Source organism: Macaca mulatta, chromosome 11 (assembly GCF_049350105.2).
Source record: "Macaca mulatta isolate MMU2019108-1 chromosome 11, T2T-MMU8v2.0, whole genome shotgun sequence".
NCBI classification, from domain to species: domain Eukaryota; kingdom Metazoa; phylum Chordata; class Mammalia; order Primates; family Cercopithecidae; genus Macaca; species Macaca mulatta.
The window spans coordinates 52,983,623-53,000,316 of record NC_133416.1 but is presented as its reverse complement, the minus strand read 5'-3'; the positions used below and the strand labels follow the sequence as shown (position 1 = coordinate 53,000,316).

General features: G+C 36.6%; 1 protein-coding gene across 2 annotated transcripts in view; it reads left to right on the top strand.

Moving 5' to 3' along the window:
* The window catches only part of SCAF11 (SR-related CTD associated factor 11), a 77,375-nt gene that overhangs the window by 56,138 nt on the left and 4,543 nt on the right, over positions 1–16,694 (top strand). For both annotated transcript variants that reach the window (XM_077953930.1, XM_015151524.3), the window contains exons 7-12: positions 5,717–5,775; positions 5,945–6,057; positions 6,997–7,098; positions 8,624–8,730; positions 11,333–14,050; positions 15,109–15,455. In XM_077953930.1, coding sequence (XP_077810056.1) covers positions 5,717–5,775; positions 5,945–6,057; positions 6,997–7,098; positions 8,624–8,730; positions 11,333–14,050; positions 15,109–15,455 — 3,446 coding nt within the window. The remainder of the gene's footprint in view (positions 1–5,716; positions 5,776–5,944; positions 6,058–6,996; positions 7,099–8,623; positions 8,731–11,332; positions 14,051–15,108; positions 15,456–16,694) is intronic.

Here is a 16,694-nt window from a genome sequence, read left to right as displayed (position 1 = left end):
TAACTGTAATTTTTTGTTCCTTCAGGCTAAAGGTCATAAATCATAGCTGTAAGATTAGAACTTTTAAGAGTTTTCACCTTTAATTTGGACATTTTTTTTGTTTCAAATATTTCCTTTAATTTTCACATTTCTTATAAGGTTTCTTAGACAGTATTTATTAACAAATGGACTAATTAGAAGACCAAGAGAACCTGTAAGTGTAACTTGGAATTATTGCAAAGTTTAGGGGCAGAAATGAGCCTGTCATGCAACAGAAAAGACAGCTTGTATCCTTAAATGTTGACATTTGATGACTAAGCAAGGAACCAAGAGACAAAGTCAAGGTGAAGGTAGAGTTAGTGAGGGATTGTGCAAATTGAATACATCTTTGTTTGCCCAGTTACACTGAACAGAAACCATGATATAGCCTAAGGATAATTTAAATTTCTTTTAATAAAAGAACTACTTGAGAAACTATTGTCTGTCTCTTTATCTAGGATTGATTGGTTAGATTTTAGAAGCAACTCTGCTTAGCCTAGCTTCTTTTTTTGGTTTCTTATTTATTTACATATATTTTTTGAGATGGAGTTTTGGTCTTGTTGCCCAGGCTGGAGTGCAATGGCACGATCTTGGCTCACTGCAACCTCTGCCCCTGAGTTCAGACAATTCTTCTGTCTCAGCCTCCCAAGTAGCTTGGATTACAGGTATGCACCACCATGCCCAGCTACTTTTGTATTTTTAGTAGAGATGGGGTTTCACCATGTTGGTCAGGCTAGTCTAACTCCTGACCTCAGATGATCTGCTGGTCTCGGCCTCCAAAAGTGCTCAGATTACAGGCGTGAGCCACTGCACCTGGCCAAACTTCTTTAATTTCTTCAAGTTTTGTGAAGCAGGATGGGACTGTTCTTTAAACATAGGTGTGTGACTTTCTATCTGAAGTCATTTGTTATACAGTAATCAAACTAATGAGTAGAGCTTATGAAGTTGTGAATTCTTATATCGTGATTAGAAATTATTATAGCCTATAAATATAGTATATTAGTTAAAACTTCAGCAGGTCTAATAGATGGTTTTACTGGAAGTCAAGCCCCTTGAGTTTTGTACAGTTTTTTTACCATTAAAACACCTGTGACTTTAGTAAAATTATATAAACTGTCTAGTTTTCTCATATAATGAAGATGATGTTGCCACACTAGAGGTATTGCGAAAGGTTAGACAGCAAACCTATTAGCAAATTTGTTGAGGAAATACCACTTTCTTCTGTCATACTAGGTAACTGAATTACACCTTTTTGTTTTTAATCTCCTTTATATTCACTTTGTTTCTTGGAATGAACATTAATCTTTGGTTTGGGATAGTAGTTTATAATTGATATAGTTTACAGAAGGATCTCCCTTTCAGGCATTTCTTAATGTAGTATTTCTTTAAGTACATACTAGATCCATCTAAGTATATCTTTATTAAACTTTGGAATCAATTAATCAAACTTTAATTGGATGCCTGCCAAGTACTGGGTTCTAAGCTCTGAGCCTTTATTATACTTGTTTATATTGTACAAAAGGATGTTTTAATGAAACATCCTTTGGGATTAGTGTTTCATGAAACATGTTTGGGGATATGCTGAATTAAAATAAATGAAACAAACTTCTAGTTAAGCATAGCAGATTGAGTACTTGTTTAATGCTCTGATCCCTCTCATCCCAAATCTCTACTAAAATGACAATAAAGGAATGAAAGAAAAGTGTGGGTGTTTTGTTTTTTTTTTTTTTGAGATGGGGTATCGCTCTTGTCACCCAGGCTGGAGTGCTGTGGCGCCATCTTGACTCCAACCTCTGCCTCCCGGGTTCAAGCGATTCTCCTGCCTCAGCCTCCTGAGTAGCTGGGATTACAGGTGCCCGCCACCATGCCTGGCTAATTTTGATATTTTTAGTAGAGCAGGGTTTCACCGTGTTGGCCAGGCTGGTCTCGAACTCCTGATCTCAGGTGATCCACCAACCTCGGCCTCCCAGAATGCCGGGATTACAGGCGTGAGCCGCCGCGCCTGGCTGGAAAGAAAAGTTTTAAGCCACAAAGTTTAAGCCACAAAGACAAGAAAGCTGGAGAGGAGGGGATAGCACATAAGTGTCCACAAAATAGTAAAATGGTATGAGGGGGATGGTAAATTGTCTTAGCAGAAAGCTGATACATAGACATTTCACGAGGAGAATGGAGTTAAGAATCTCAAGACAGTTCACATACCATCGAACCTTAGAAAGTTGAGTTTGAAGGCCTCCATTATCTGTGAAGGCAGAGATATGGGGTGGTTGCAGAAAACAGAATTGATTAAAAATTTTTAGATCCTGAAGATTCCTGGCTGAACAGGGTAGAACAAGGGGACTATGCAATGAAAGACTGGAGATTTTTACTCTCTAAAATGAGTATTTGAACCAGATTTAAACTTTAGCATAAATGATGGTACAGCAAACAACAGAGAGGGAAATTAAGTCAAATGATGAGGCTTCTAGTCCTCTACCCAAGATCATTTTTCAAAGCACTGGCAATCTTTATCATTATTATTTTCCAAAGTAGGAGATAAGGGGCATCTTTTGGAAAACTGACTTGCCCAAAAGAAAAGACTTAAAGATAATGTCATTTGAGAGTCTCCCAATGAAATAACCAGATGTCTGCTTGATCACCCTACAGTGAAACAGCTGAAAGGCTCTGACCACCCATCTACATAATTTTCAATCAATATTTTAGTGTCCCACCAACAATCAAGGATCTCCAGATATTTGAGGGAAATCAATATAATAAAGATGAAAACAGATACAAAAGGAACCTGATGGGACAGACCCATTGCTGGAAAATAGGGAATAACTTTAAAAAATTTAATATCTTCAAAGCCTGAAAGAAGGGATGTTTTATCAATGATTTAAGAAAAATAATATTTAAGAAAAACCTTTTAGAAGTTAAAAATATTACAGCAAAAATATGAAAATTCAACAGGAGTAGAAGATAAGCTCATAAGTCTCAGAAAGTAGTACTTAAAGTCAAAGAGATGATAGGATATTCATTTAAGTGATTCAATATCAAATAATAAAATTTCAGAAAGGAAAAATGCAAAAATTTATTTTTTAAAAAGTAATACAAAGGGAATTTTTCTGTAATAGTAGAGCACAGGTGTCCAGATATGAAGAAATAATACCCTAGTAAATGAAAAAATAATTATACCAGGTACTTCATAAAGTTCTAGAAGTCTGAGGATGACAAGAGAGAGAGAATAAAAAAAGACCACATAGAGGACTGGGGTTACACAGTGTCATCAACAATAGTTGGAGCAGTGAAGCAATGCCTTGAAAACTCTAGGGAAAATGATTACTAACCCAGAAAATTCTGTAACCTATCAAACTATCCATCATGTATTAACTCAGAATTCCCACCCTTTTCCACTTCTGCTGGAGGATGTATATACTTCACTAAATGAGATAGTAAATGGAAGAACAATGTGAGATTCAGAAAATGAGTTCCAACTCAGGAAAAGATAAAGAGGACAAAGAGGATTATTAGGATAATGACAAAGGACAATCCCAGAATGACTATTGAACAGCAGTTTTGAGAGTTACCAGTTCATATTGGACCAGGACAAAGAAAGAGTTTTGCAAGGAGAGTGGGGAACAGACTTCATGGATGAGTTGTTGTAACTGAGTGTATTAAACTCAGACTTATACTTTTGTTGTAGTTAGCTAAATTAATGGTGGATAATAAGGAAGAAAAGGAAAAGAAAAAACAAAGCCATTATTAACCCTAGGAAAATATCTGAAGCCAGCTAGGCGCAGTGGCTCACGCCTGTGATCCCAGCACTTTGGGAGGCGGAGGTGGGTGGATCACCTGAGGTCAGGAGTTCAAGACCAGCCTGACCAATATGTTGAAACCCCATCTCTACTAAAAATACCAAAATTAGCCAGGCGTGGTGGTATGCGCCTATAGTCCCAGCTACTCAGGAGGCCGAGACAGGAGAATTGCTTGAACCCAGGAGGCAGAGGTTGCAGTGAGCTGAGATTGTGCCACTGCACTCCAGCCTGGCCGACAAAGCGAGACTCTCTCTCAAAAAAAAAAAGAGTAGTATAAGGATGTTATTTAGAAATAAAGAAGTAAATGTTAGAAGAAAGAGCCAAAAGATTTGATGAGTGCTTTGGGGAAGTGGAAATCAAGAGCGGGTATTTCCATAATTTTTCTTTATAAATTTGGAAGTACTGTTTGACACCTTAAAGTATGTACATGCATTACTTTGATAAAAACTAAATGAAAAGGTGTATCACTGCCCTCCAAAAACAGACGAGTAGGGTGGATTTGTGAAATGATCTTCAGGAAACCACAATTTAGACAAATTCACCAGTATTGAATACTTTGAGGGATTGTCATTGAAGCTGCTCAGTAATTATCTGAGAATTACCCAGAAATACGTGAAATAGCTTTTGGACTGGATTTTCCCATGTAGCATTGCCCACAGAAAACTAACAGTTCTTTCAGTAGAGAGCGTTTTATCTAATGAAGGCTTTCTGAGATAGGTTTCCAAGTGAAAGAAGGCTGTGTAAACACTACATACTCATTAAGTGTTGAGTGAATGCAACCTGAAACAAAACAACTCAGCATCCTTAGGGCATAAAAGACACTATGTAGGTATAGCACAGCAATTCTATGTCTAGCTGAAGGAACATGGTTATTTCTAAGAGTGTATCTATGTACCTACCACACGTTTTTACTTCTTGCCTCATAAGCAATTTTAAAAATCAGCGTATCATCTTTTAGATACAGATTTTTAGATACAGATTTTCAAAGGGGTAAGGCAGTAAGTTCCAGAACTCAGCCTGTTCGCCTGCCACTAACATTGAAATTACATTTGTTACAATAGTTCTGAGAGGGACTTGTGCAAAACCAAACAGCTGTTATATAATAACTAAAAAGGAAATTAGTATGCTATTAAGTAGAAAGTAGGCTATTACCAACTGGACTAACAGAAGTAAAACAAAATATGTATGATCTTGCAGTGCAGGAAACAAGCCTCCTAGTTAGTGTGATTTATTTTGAACTATGTCAATAGGCCCTTTGTGAGGCAAGCAAGGGGGAAAATTAAAAGGCAGTTGTCATATGCACTGTAGACAGGTCATAAGCAGTGAAGCCACCAACATTGTTGTAACAAAAAGCAGTTTCAGACAACACGTCTGCTTTTCCCTCTTAGTATAAAATTTGAAGGAAAGAACACACCTGAAGTGGGTGCCAGTGGCTAAATGGTAATTTATGGTTAACAAGAGTTGATGGCCCCAGGCCCCCTAGTCAGCCTGTACTTGAGATAGCTACCTGTTTTCTAGATGATAGCTGGATAAGAAATGTTAAGTGCATTATTGTTATTAAATAGCTTGACTTCTTGTGTATACCTTTTGTTACAAGATAGTTTAAGTTTGCATAAGGTGGCAGAAAATGATTAGAATTTTAACTCACATGTTGTAAACATAGCAGGTTTTACATACTTCACCCAGTTTTCTCTATTGTGGCCTTTTATATTTTACTTGTATTTGTAGCTTAACAAGATAAGATGAAATCGGCATTTGGGAAAATTGTGTAAAAAATGTGTATTATTTGAAATGCAGCTTTTCTACATATTTCAACCCTTGGCAGTATACTGGTATCAGTGCTGGTTTATAGCCTTTTTAATAAAAATTAATACAAGGTAACCAAGTCCTTTTATGTCTTTGTACAGGAAACTCTTTATACAGTGAAACAGGAGGAGAGAAAAATGCAGCAATAAAGATAAATAAGGTTTGTTGAAACCAAGAAAAATCTTTTTCTTAAATAATAACACTTTAGGGTTATTTAGTCCATAAATAACCAGTGCTTCAGGTATATCAAAATATTTAAGTATAACTATTATTTACCTATTAGAGATATTTTTATTTGTGGTTTCACTAACTACTTTTTACTTTTCTAGCCTCAGAGATCAAATTGGAGTACAAATCAGTGCTTCAGAAATTTTTTCTGCAATATGTTTTCTTCTGTTAGTCACCCTGGAGAATCTTCCTTTACCTCCTATAGAGCTTATTGGTTAGTATTTTCTACTTTTAATTTATGCTGTTTATACTCGATGTTTAATTATTAACTTTGCTAGAAATTTAAACTCTAGGCCCAATAAAATCTGAAAGGCCCACCTTGGTTTTTTTGCTTTAGTTTTTTTCTTTTTTTTTTTTTTTAATTTTTGGAATGTAAAGTAGCTCTAGCCAAGAGAAAACCTGTTAATTTGGGGAGCTTCTCTATTGTGCAATGATTGCCTATGCCAGTGTGCTTTGTTTTCATTAATAAGTTGTTCTATATAAGCTCTATATATGATAGAGAAGTAGGTTATTTATTAGATTGTGGGGATGTTACCTAAAGAAGAACCCTTTTAGAGCTGATCCATTCATCTTTGAATCCTAGTGACTGGCATGTAGATACAAAGTTGATATTTATGGAATTTGCAGATTAAATTGAGGCTTTAAAATCACGTATAGTTAGTTGAGCCAGCAGCACATAATAAGATTGTGTGATTTAATTTTAGAGCTTGGCAAGGTACCAAAATATCTAAGTAGGCTTTTGAAACGCTGAACTATGCCCATTTTTGGTTGCAGTCATCTTACCCTCCTTTATTTTCTTCTTTTGTCTTAGGCTTAGTTTCAAGTAGGAAACCATTGCACCTAGAATTTCTTTCTTTCAATAATGAGGATATTACTCTGACTTGACTTTATTTAAAAAATTCTGTGACTTAAGATAGAAATTCAAGTGTTATTTTTAACAAATAAATACAATTCTAATTTGCGATATAAAAATTGTACTTATTTTAGGAATGAGTTTATTTTGAAAGTGTTTAAATAGAAAAAAGCTCACATTCTGGTAAGTGTGATTCATAATGCTAGGTACAAAAACAGCTGCTATTCTTTGTACGACCTAATTGTTTTTTTGAACCTAAAATTGTGAGATTCTGATGAAGGTCTAAAATTTATCTTTTAGTACAGAATTTATAGAAGCCAGTGAAATCAATACATTGATTAGGCAGAAGAGACATGAACTGGAATTGTCATGGTTTCCTGATACATTTCCTGGAATTGGAAGGTAAAAATAAAATATTATTTACTCAGATGTTTACATGCTAACGTGAACAAGATAGCATTAGTACTTAAATACAGGGGTACCTTATTCAGTTGTTATTTTCCTAAGGAAGTTTTGTGCAAATTAAACTTTGGTGTTTCAAATGCCCAACAAAGATTGTTACATAAAGGACCCCTTAGAAAGTAAAGAACCCTTAATTTATCTGTTTAACAAGTATAGCTGTGTATATGCTAGATTTATTTAAAAGGGAGAGAACCTGAATATTAAGATTTATTATTAGTAATACATCTGTCACCATTCCTGTACTGTTCTCCTGTTCTAGTCTTACCTGTATGCTGTCAGCTGAATCACACTTTTACCATATTCCTCTCCTCAAAAATGTTCTTCTAAATAACTATTTGATCAAGTGCCTACTCTACCCCGACACTCATGACTTTCTGTAATCTCGTTTTTTATTTCTTAGTTTAGTCCTGAAGCTACTAAGATGGTGCTAGATATGTAATATATACTTAAATCAAGCTCCTAAGTTAAGATTAGGGTCGCTGCCTGAGTGTTATGTTAATTCCTATAACATATTATGACTTTATTTTATATGTCACTATAATATAGTTCTGTATAGGGCATTCACCCTCTAGGAATGATGGCAGAACATAATAGAAGTCAAATGAAGAACCCAGATGTATGTACTATGAAACCCTTCCTTATAGTTACATATTTTTATACATGTACAAGTTACATTTTTTTTCTCCATGCTTCTCTTCTCTTACTCCAGAATCTCACCTTATACTGAAACAGATAGTCTTTTGTTAGGAGACCTAAATGAGTAAGAAAAAAAAAAGCTGAGAAGTGGTTTGGGTTTGAATGGAGAAAATTTGAAGGGGAGGGAGTCTTAACAGATCTCTAGGGACACTGAGAACTTTGAAGAGCCATCCCCAGGTCGAGGAATTTTAGAATATAACATAGTGATATAAATCAGTTCCTTGGTTGCCTGGAAAGGAGGGAGAAGGATTACAAAGGAGTGTGAGGATACTTTCTGCAGGGGTGGAAACGTTCTCTTTCTTGATTGGGGTGGTGGTTAACACAGACATATATATATATGTACACACTTTGGTCAAAAGTTACCAAATGTACTCTTAAAATCTGTGCATTTTATGTTGAATTACACCTCAAAGTTGATTTTATTTTTTTAGACTGGTGAAGAACATGATGAAAGCTGGAAAATATCTTGTCAAAATACTACATAAATTATTTCAAAGAGAAACGTCTGTGTTAAGTTGCTTTCATCTTTTCTTTGCCATGAATTTATCAGAAAAACATAGTTTTAAAGATTTTTTTCTGAATTGCAGCCAATTGGTAGCTATCTTCAGACAAGGAGTAACCTTGAATTTACATTTTTAGTTATTTGGGCAAAAAACGTTTAAGCACTGTATTTTAATATTGCTAACCTGATTTAGAGAGTTAATACTTTTAGATTGCTGGTTTAATTTTTTAAACCATTTAAACAAAAATATTTTTATTATGTTTTCAGAATTGCTTTTATACCCTGGAATGTTGAAACAGAAGTCCTTCCTCGCATTTCTTCTACGTTGCCAAGAACTATTTTTCCAACAAGTACCATATCTTTAGAACATTTTGGTAAAGTTTGTGAAATCATTTTCTATTTTAAAAATTGTTGTTATTATTTTCTTCCAGTTTCATAAAAATGTGTGTTTGATGACTTAGAAAAGCTGTAAAGTAAGGCATAGTAACTTGTAAATACTTCTATAAATATTTGGACAGCGACTTAACTTTAAAATTGCTTCAACTAGAGTGTGTGTGTGTACATACACACACTGTATGTATCCTATATACACACACAATGGAATATTATTCTGCTACAAAAAGAAGGAAATCTTGTCTTTTGTGTCAACATGGATGAACCTGGAGGACATTATACTAAGTGAATAAGGCAGGCACAGAAAGAAATACCACATGATCCACTTACATGTGGAATCTAAAAAAGTTGATCTCATAGAACTAGACTATAGACTAGGGCGTGGGGTAGCCTGGTGGGGTGGAGGTTGTTGGTCAATGGATAGAAAGTTTCAGCTAGATAGAATAAGTTCTAAAGGTCTATTGTGTAACGTGATGACTATAATAATGCAGTTGACCCTTGAAAAACACAGGTTTTAACTGGGTGGCGATATTTATACATGAATTTAAAAAAATAAATATATCGGAAAATTTTTGGAGATTTGCAACAATGAAAAAACAGACAAATCGCAGTCTATAAATAGTGAAAAAATTAAGGAAAAGGTATGTCATTAATGCATGAAATATATGTAGATACTAGTCTATTTCATCATTTACTACCATAAAATATATACATATCTATGATAAAAAGTTAAAATTTATCAAAACATATACACACTCAAACTACATGGTTCCACCATTTGCAGTCATGAGAAATGTAAACAGCTGTAAAGATACAGTATTAATTCATAACTGTGTAAAATTAAATATAGTGCATATTTACCAGTGTAACAATTTTTGTGGCTGCCACCTGTTGCTATTTTGGTGAGCTCAAGTGGAGGCTGAGGCTACATTGTGCTGTGATTGCACCACTGCACTGCAGCCTGTGCAACAGAACAAGGGCCTGTCTCAAAAAAAAAAAAAAAAAAAACTGCAAAACTTGGTGTAATGTAATCATCTCCATGTGAGCATTTGTCTTTCTAATAGATTGCATATCACAGTAAAAAGTGATCTCTTGCAGTGCTTGCGTATTTTTCATAGTGTTTAGTGCAATACTGTAAACCTTGAGTAACACCTTTGGGACCCACATGAAGTGCCATTAGTGATGTAGGAAGTGCTCCCAAGAAGCAAAGTTATGGCTTTATGAGAAGAAGTTTAATTCCTTGGTAGGAACTGATCGAGATCTATAGCTACAATTGCCCACCATTTCAGACAGATGATTCATCTTGTAAACAAATGATATATTAAAAAAAAAATGATACAAACTTAGGGTATCAATAAATACAGTACAGCACTGCAATGTATTTTCTCTTATGGTTTTTGTAATAACCTTTAGCTTCTTTTATTGTAAGAATACAGTATGTAACACATATAACATTAAAAATATGTTAATTCACTGTTATCGGTGAGGAGTCTGGTGAACAACAGTTAAGTTTCGGGCAGTAAAAACTATGCCAATTTTTGACTGTGTGGGGGGTTGGTGCTCCTAATCCCTTTGTTGTTAAAGGGTCAACTATATCTGAAAATTGCTGGAGAGTGGATGTAAAGTGTTCTCACTAAACGAATTGTAACTATGTGAGGTAGCACATATATTAAGTAGCTAGATTTGGTCATTCCACAATGTTTATGTACTTCAAAACATCATGTTGTACGTGGTAAACACATACAGTTTTATCTGTCAGTCAGTTTTAAAAATAAAAAATATTCCAACTAGAAACTCTCTTCTACAGTTTTTAGAAATTACAACTTGGAGGCTTTGAGGAGCTGATTCGAAGTCTCCTGTTTCAGGCTTTCATATCCAAACCATAGATCTTTAGAAGTAACATCTGTTAATTAATTATTAATAAATAGTTTGAGTCTTTATTAATTCATGAATAACTTGACCATTTTCTCTCTCCTTTTGCCTAGATAATCCCAGGTCATGGCCGGGCGCAGTAGCTCACGCCTGTATTCCCAGCACTTTTGGGAGGCCGAGGCAGGCAGATCACTTGATTTCAGCTTGGGCAACATGGCGAAACCCTGTCTCTATTAAAAATACAAAATAGCTGGACATGGTAGCGCGTGCCTGTAGTCCCAGCTACCCAGGAGGCTGAGGCGGGAGGATCGCTTGAGCCTGGGAGGTTGAGGCTTCTGTGAGCGATGATTGCTCCAGTGATCACACCATTGCACTCCAGCCTGGGTGACAGAGTGAGACCCTGTCTCTGAAAAAAAAAAAAAAATTAAGCAAGTAGCAGTTACAAGACCAAAAGTTATTTTCCTTTTTTTTCTCTATAAAATTGCCCACTTGGACCAAATCTAGTTATAACTTATTTCAGTGTCATTAAGAAAGTTGATGAATACCTCATATTACTCAGAGGTTAGTAGCTGTGCATTTATTAATAGTTTTATTTGTAAGTATTTTGTTTCACTCTGTTGCAGACTGTTTTATGCTAAAATTAGCTAAAGCCAAATTACTGTTTCTTAAAACACATATTTTTTACCCTTTATTTTTTTAAAAAAATATTAGGTACTTCTTGCAAAGGATATGCATTAGCACATCCTCAAGAAGGGGAAGAAAAGAAGCAAACTTCTGGTACATCAAATGCCAGAGGATCAAGACGGAAACCTGCAATGACAACTGCTACAAGGAGGTCTACACGTAACACAAGAGCCGAAACAGCCAGTCAGTCTCAGAGATCCCCAATATCAAACAATTCTGGGTGTGATGCCCCAGGTAACAGTAATCCATCTTTAAGTGTTCCCTCTTCAGCTGAGTCAGAAAAGCAAACAAGACAGGCTCCAAAACGGAAGTCTGTAAGAAGAGGAAGAAAACCACCTTTACTGAAAAAGAAACTTCGGAGCTCTGTAGCTGCCCCTGAAAAATCATCTTCCAATGATTCAGTAGATGAAGAAACAGCAGAATCTGACACATCACCTGTGTTAGAAAAAGAGCACCAATCAGATGTAGACAGTAGTAACATTTGTACTGTGCAGACACATGTAGAAAACCAGTCTGCTGATTGCTTGAAAAGTTGCAATGAGCAAATAGAAGAAAGTAAGAAGCATACTGCAAATCATGATACAGAGGAAAGAGTAGAATCTTCATCTTCTGAGTCTTGTGCTCAGGATCCTCCTATGCTAGTTGGTGAGGAAGGGGAAGTTAAAAAACTTGAGAATACAGGTATAGAGGCTAAAGTTTTGTGTTTGGAAAGTGAGACTTCTAAAAATATTTTTGAAAAAGGAGGTGATCCATTGGAAAAGCAAGACCCGATATCTGGACTTTCAGAATCAGAGGTAAAGGCAGATATATGTGCAGTTCATCTTCCAAATGATTTTCCTACATGTTTAACATCTGAAAGCAAAGTGCACCAACCTCTATCTAGTCCCCTAAGTGAGTTATCTGAGAATGTAGAGTCAGTGGTTAATGAAGAAAAAATGACAGAGAGTTCCATAGTAGAAGTTACTGAACATAAAGATTCTACACTAAAAACAGAGGAGCTTATAGAGAGCCCCAAGTTAAAATCTTCTGAGGGTGAAATTATACAAACGGTGGACGGACAATCTATTGAGAGCCCAGAGGTTCAATTGCTTGGGCATGTTGAAACTGAAGATGTAGAAATAATTGCAACATGTGATACTTTTGGGAATGAAGATTTCAATAATGTTCAAGACTCTGAAAATAATTTATTAAAAAATAATCTTATGAACACCAAATTGGAAAAATCTTTAGAAGAAAAGAATGAATCGCTGACCGAACATCCTGGATCTACAGAGTTGCCTAAAACACACATTGAACAGATTCAGAAGCATTTTAGTGAGGACAACAATGAAATGATACCTATGGAGTGTGATTCATTTTGCAGTGACCAAAATGAATGTGAAGTTGAACCATCTGTAAATGCTGATCTTAAGCAAATGAATGACAATTCTGTGACACACAGTTCCGAAAATAATATGCCATCTTCTGATCTTGCAGATGAAAAGGTTGAAACTGTTTCTCAACCATCTGAAAGCCCAAAAGATACCATAGATAAAGCCAGAAAGCCTCGTACTCGAAGATCTAGATTTCATTCTCCATCTACAACTTGGTCTCCCAACAAAGACACTCCACAAGAAAAGAAGCGGCCCCAGTCTCCATCTCCCAGAAGAGAAACTGGGAAAGAAAGCAGGAAGTCTCAATCACCATCTCCTAAGAATGAGTCAGCCAGAGGCCGGAAAAAATCCCGTTCTCAGTCCCCAAAAAAAGATATTGCAAGAGAAAGGAGACAATCTCAGTCTCGGTCTCCAAAAAGGGATACTACTAGGGAAAGCAGAAGATCTGAATCACTGTCACCAAGAAGAGAAACTTCTAGAGAGAACAAAAGATCTCAGCCAAGAGTGAAAGATTCCTCCCCAGGAGAAAAATCCAGGTCCCAGAGCAGAGAACGAGAAAGTGATAGAGATGGGCAGAGGAGAGAGAGAGAGAGGAGAACCAGAAAGTGGTCTAGGTCCAGATCTCATTCTAGGTCCCCCTCAAGATGTAGAGCAAAAAGTAAGAGTTCATCGTTTGGTAGAATTGACAGAGATAGTTACTCTCCCCGGTGGAAGGGAAGATGGGCAAATGATGGTTGGAGATGTCCACGAGGAAATGATCGGTACAGAAAGAATGACCCAGAGAAACAGAATGAAAATACAAGAAAAGAAAAAAATGACATCCATCTAGATGCTGATGATCCAAATTCTGCTGACAAACATAGAAATGACTGTCCCAGTTGGATAACAGAAAAAATAAACTCTGGGCCTGATCCAAGAACCAGAAATCCAGAAAAGTTGAAAGAGTCTCACTGGGAAGAAAATAGAAATGAAAATTCAGGAAATTCTTGGAATAAAAACTTTGGTTCTGGTTGGGTATCTAACCGTGGTAGAGGCAGAGGCAACCGTGGCAGAGGCACTTACAGAAGTGGTTTTGCCTATAAAGATCAGAATGAAAATAGGTGGCAAAATCGAAAACCACTCTCAGGGAATTCAAACAGTTCAGGGAGTGAATCTTTCAAGTTTGTGGAACAGCAGTCCTATAAGCGGAAAAGTGAACAGGAGTTCTCATTTGATACACCAGCAGATAGATCTGGATGGACATCTGCATCTAGCTGGGCTGTGAGAAAGACTTTGCCAGCAGATGTACAAAACTACTACTCGCGACGAGGCAGAAATTCTACAGGTCCACAGTCTGGATGGATGAAACAAGAGGAGGAAACATCTGGACAGGGTAATGTATTCTTGTTGGTTTATTGATACTGTTTTATTCGAATAATTATAAATTTAATATGTTATTTGTATGAGTTGAAATGATCCTTATTTGTAGTTTTTATAACAAGCTGAACCCTAGTTGTTTGCAGGTCACTTTGCATTATATAAATGTATATACACGCACATTTATCTACATAAGTATATTATTAACGCTACCTCTGCTCCAGACCTTGCCAAAGACTTAAATATTTTCAGCACTGTTTGCTACAACAGAAGAGTTTGGGATATTCCTATGCAGGATTTAACCTCTAATTTGTTGATTTCAGATATGTATACTTTTAATTTTTTTGATAATTGTTCTCATACAAATAAAATAAGCCATTGTTTTAATAGTAAAGATTTATATTTCCTTTTTTTTTCTTGTTAAGAACATTGCAAGAAAAAGGCTGTTGAAGATATAAAATTGAATAATCTTATAATTTAGTAACTAAATTTTATGTGATTTTTTTAACTTGTCAGTTTCTTGAGCTACTGATTGTTGATGTATGTTTTGCATGAACTTACTCTTAAAACATATTTTCAGGTGAATGTTTGTTTTGTTTTTTGAGGTGGAGTTTCTCTTTTTTTGCCCAGGCTAGAGTGCAATGGCATGATCTCTGCTCACTGCAGCCTCCACCCCCTGGGCTCCAGCGATTCTCCAGCCTCCCGAATAGCTGGGATTACAGGCGCCCACCACCACACCTAGCTAATTTTTGTAATTTTTTAGTAGAGATGGGGTTTCACCATGTTGGCCAGGCTGCTCTCGAACTCCTGACCTCAGGTGATCCGCCTGCCTCAGCCTCCCAAAGTGCTGGGATTACAAGCTTGCACCACCGCACCTGGCCAAATGTTTTCTTTCAGTTAGAAAATCAGTTCACATTATTTAGAAATGACTGGACAAAATTAAGCAGTTGGAGATTGGTACTGTTATACTGAGCCTATTAATTGCTATTTAATTTTACTGTAACCAGTGGTTGTTTCTCTGTCTATAGAGATTTATAACATGATTTTTTTCACAAGCTTTTTTTCTTTTGATAGATTCTAGCCTAAAAGACCAAACAAACCAGCAAGTTGATGGTTCTCAGCTACCTATAAATATGATGCAACCACAAATGAATGTAATGCAGCAACAAATGAATGCACAACACCAGCCTATGAATATCTTCCCATATCCAGTGGGTGTTCATACTCCTTTGATGAACATCCAGCGCAATCCATTTAATGTTCATCCTCAGCTACCCTTGCATCTCCACACAGGGGTGCCCCTCATGCAGGTAGCCACTCCTACCGGTGTATCTCAGGGATTACCACCACCACCACCTCCTCCCCCACCATCCCAACAAGTCAACTACATTACTTCACAACCAGATGGAAAGCAATTGCAGGTATGTTTTTAGCAATTCAAGTTTAATCAATATAGCCATTGTAAACATTTAGCTGTTTAGGACAGATGTTCAAAAAAAGGCATCCTGGCATTCAAAAACAATTTGTTTATTTGATTTTAGTTATGGTAAACCTTCATAGTCCCTCTTTCACTATCCTTCTCAAAACCCCCCAACTCCCAAATTAGAAAATTAATTAAATACTTATTACCAAATCCAAGCTACATATATGCTGTTACTTATATCTGAACAGGATTTTTTTTTTTCATATTAAGTAAACCAAATTATAAACCAAATTAGGATCAAGTGGTGGGCGCTTTACATTTTTCTGCTGTTTTGCATTGTTTATGGGGGGTGTATGGGGCGGTGGGAATTAGTGATTAAGTACTATGATGAAGTTTTTATTGTCTTGTTCAGACAAATACTAGATAAAGCTGTTCATTATCCATTACCATCTGTGTTTCATTTTCATGAATTTATCATGCTGAAAAGAAAGGAGAAGTGCCTCTGTGAGACATAGAAAATTTGAATAATTTGCAAACATTGTGTTGCTTATAATTTTATGACTGCCTTTAAAAAATTTTAGAATCCTAGGCGGGCACGGTGGCTCACACCTGTTATCCCAGCACGTTGGGAGGCCAAGGCAGGTGGATCAGTTGAAGTCAGGAGTTCGTGACCAGCTTGGCCAACATGGTGAAACCCCATCTCTACCAAAAATACAAAAATTAGGCCAGGCACGGTGGCTCACGCCTGTAATCCCAGCACTTTGGGAGGCCAAGGTGGACGGATCACGAGCTCAGGATCAGCCTGGCCAACATGGTGAAACCCTGCCTCTACTAAAAATACAAAAATTAGCTGGGTGTGGTGGCGGGCACCTGTAATCCCAGCTACTCAGGAAGCTGAGGCTGGAGAATTGCTTGAACTCAGGAGGTGGAGGGTGCAGTGAGCTGAGATCGTGCCACTGCACTCCAGCCTGGGTGACAGAGCAAGACTCTGTCTTGAAAAAAATATATATACAAAAATTAGCCAGGCGTGGTGATGCATGCCTGTAATCCCAGCTACTTGGAGGCTGAGGCTTGAGAATCACTTGAACCAGTAGTCAGAGATTGCATGGAGCCAAGATTGCGCCACTGAACTCTAGCGTGGGAGAGAGTGAGACTTCGTCTCAAAATAAATAAATAAATAAATAAATAAATAAATAAATAAATAAATAAATAAAAGTAGAATCCTGACAGTACGATA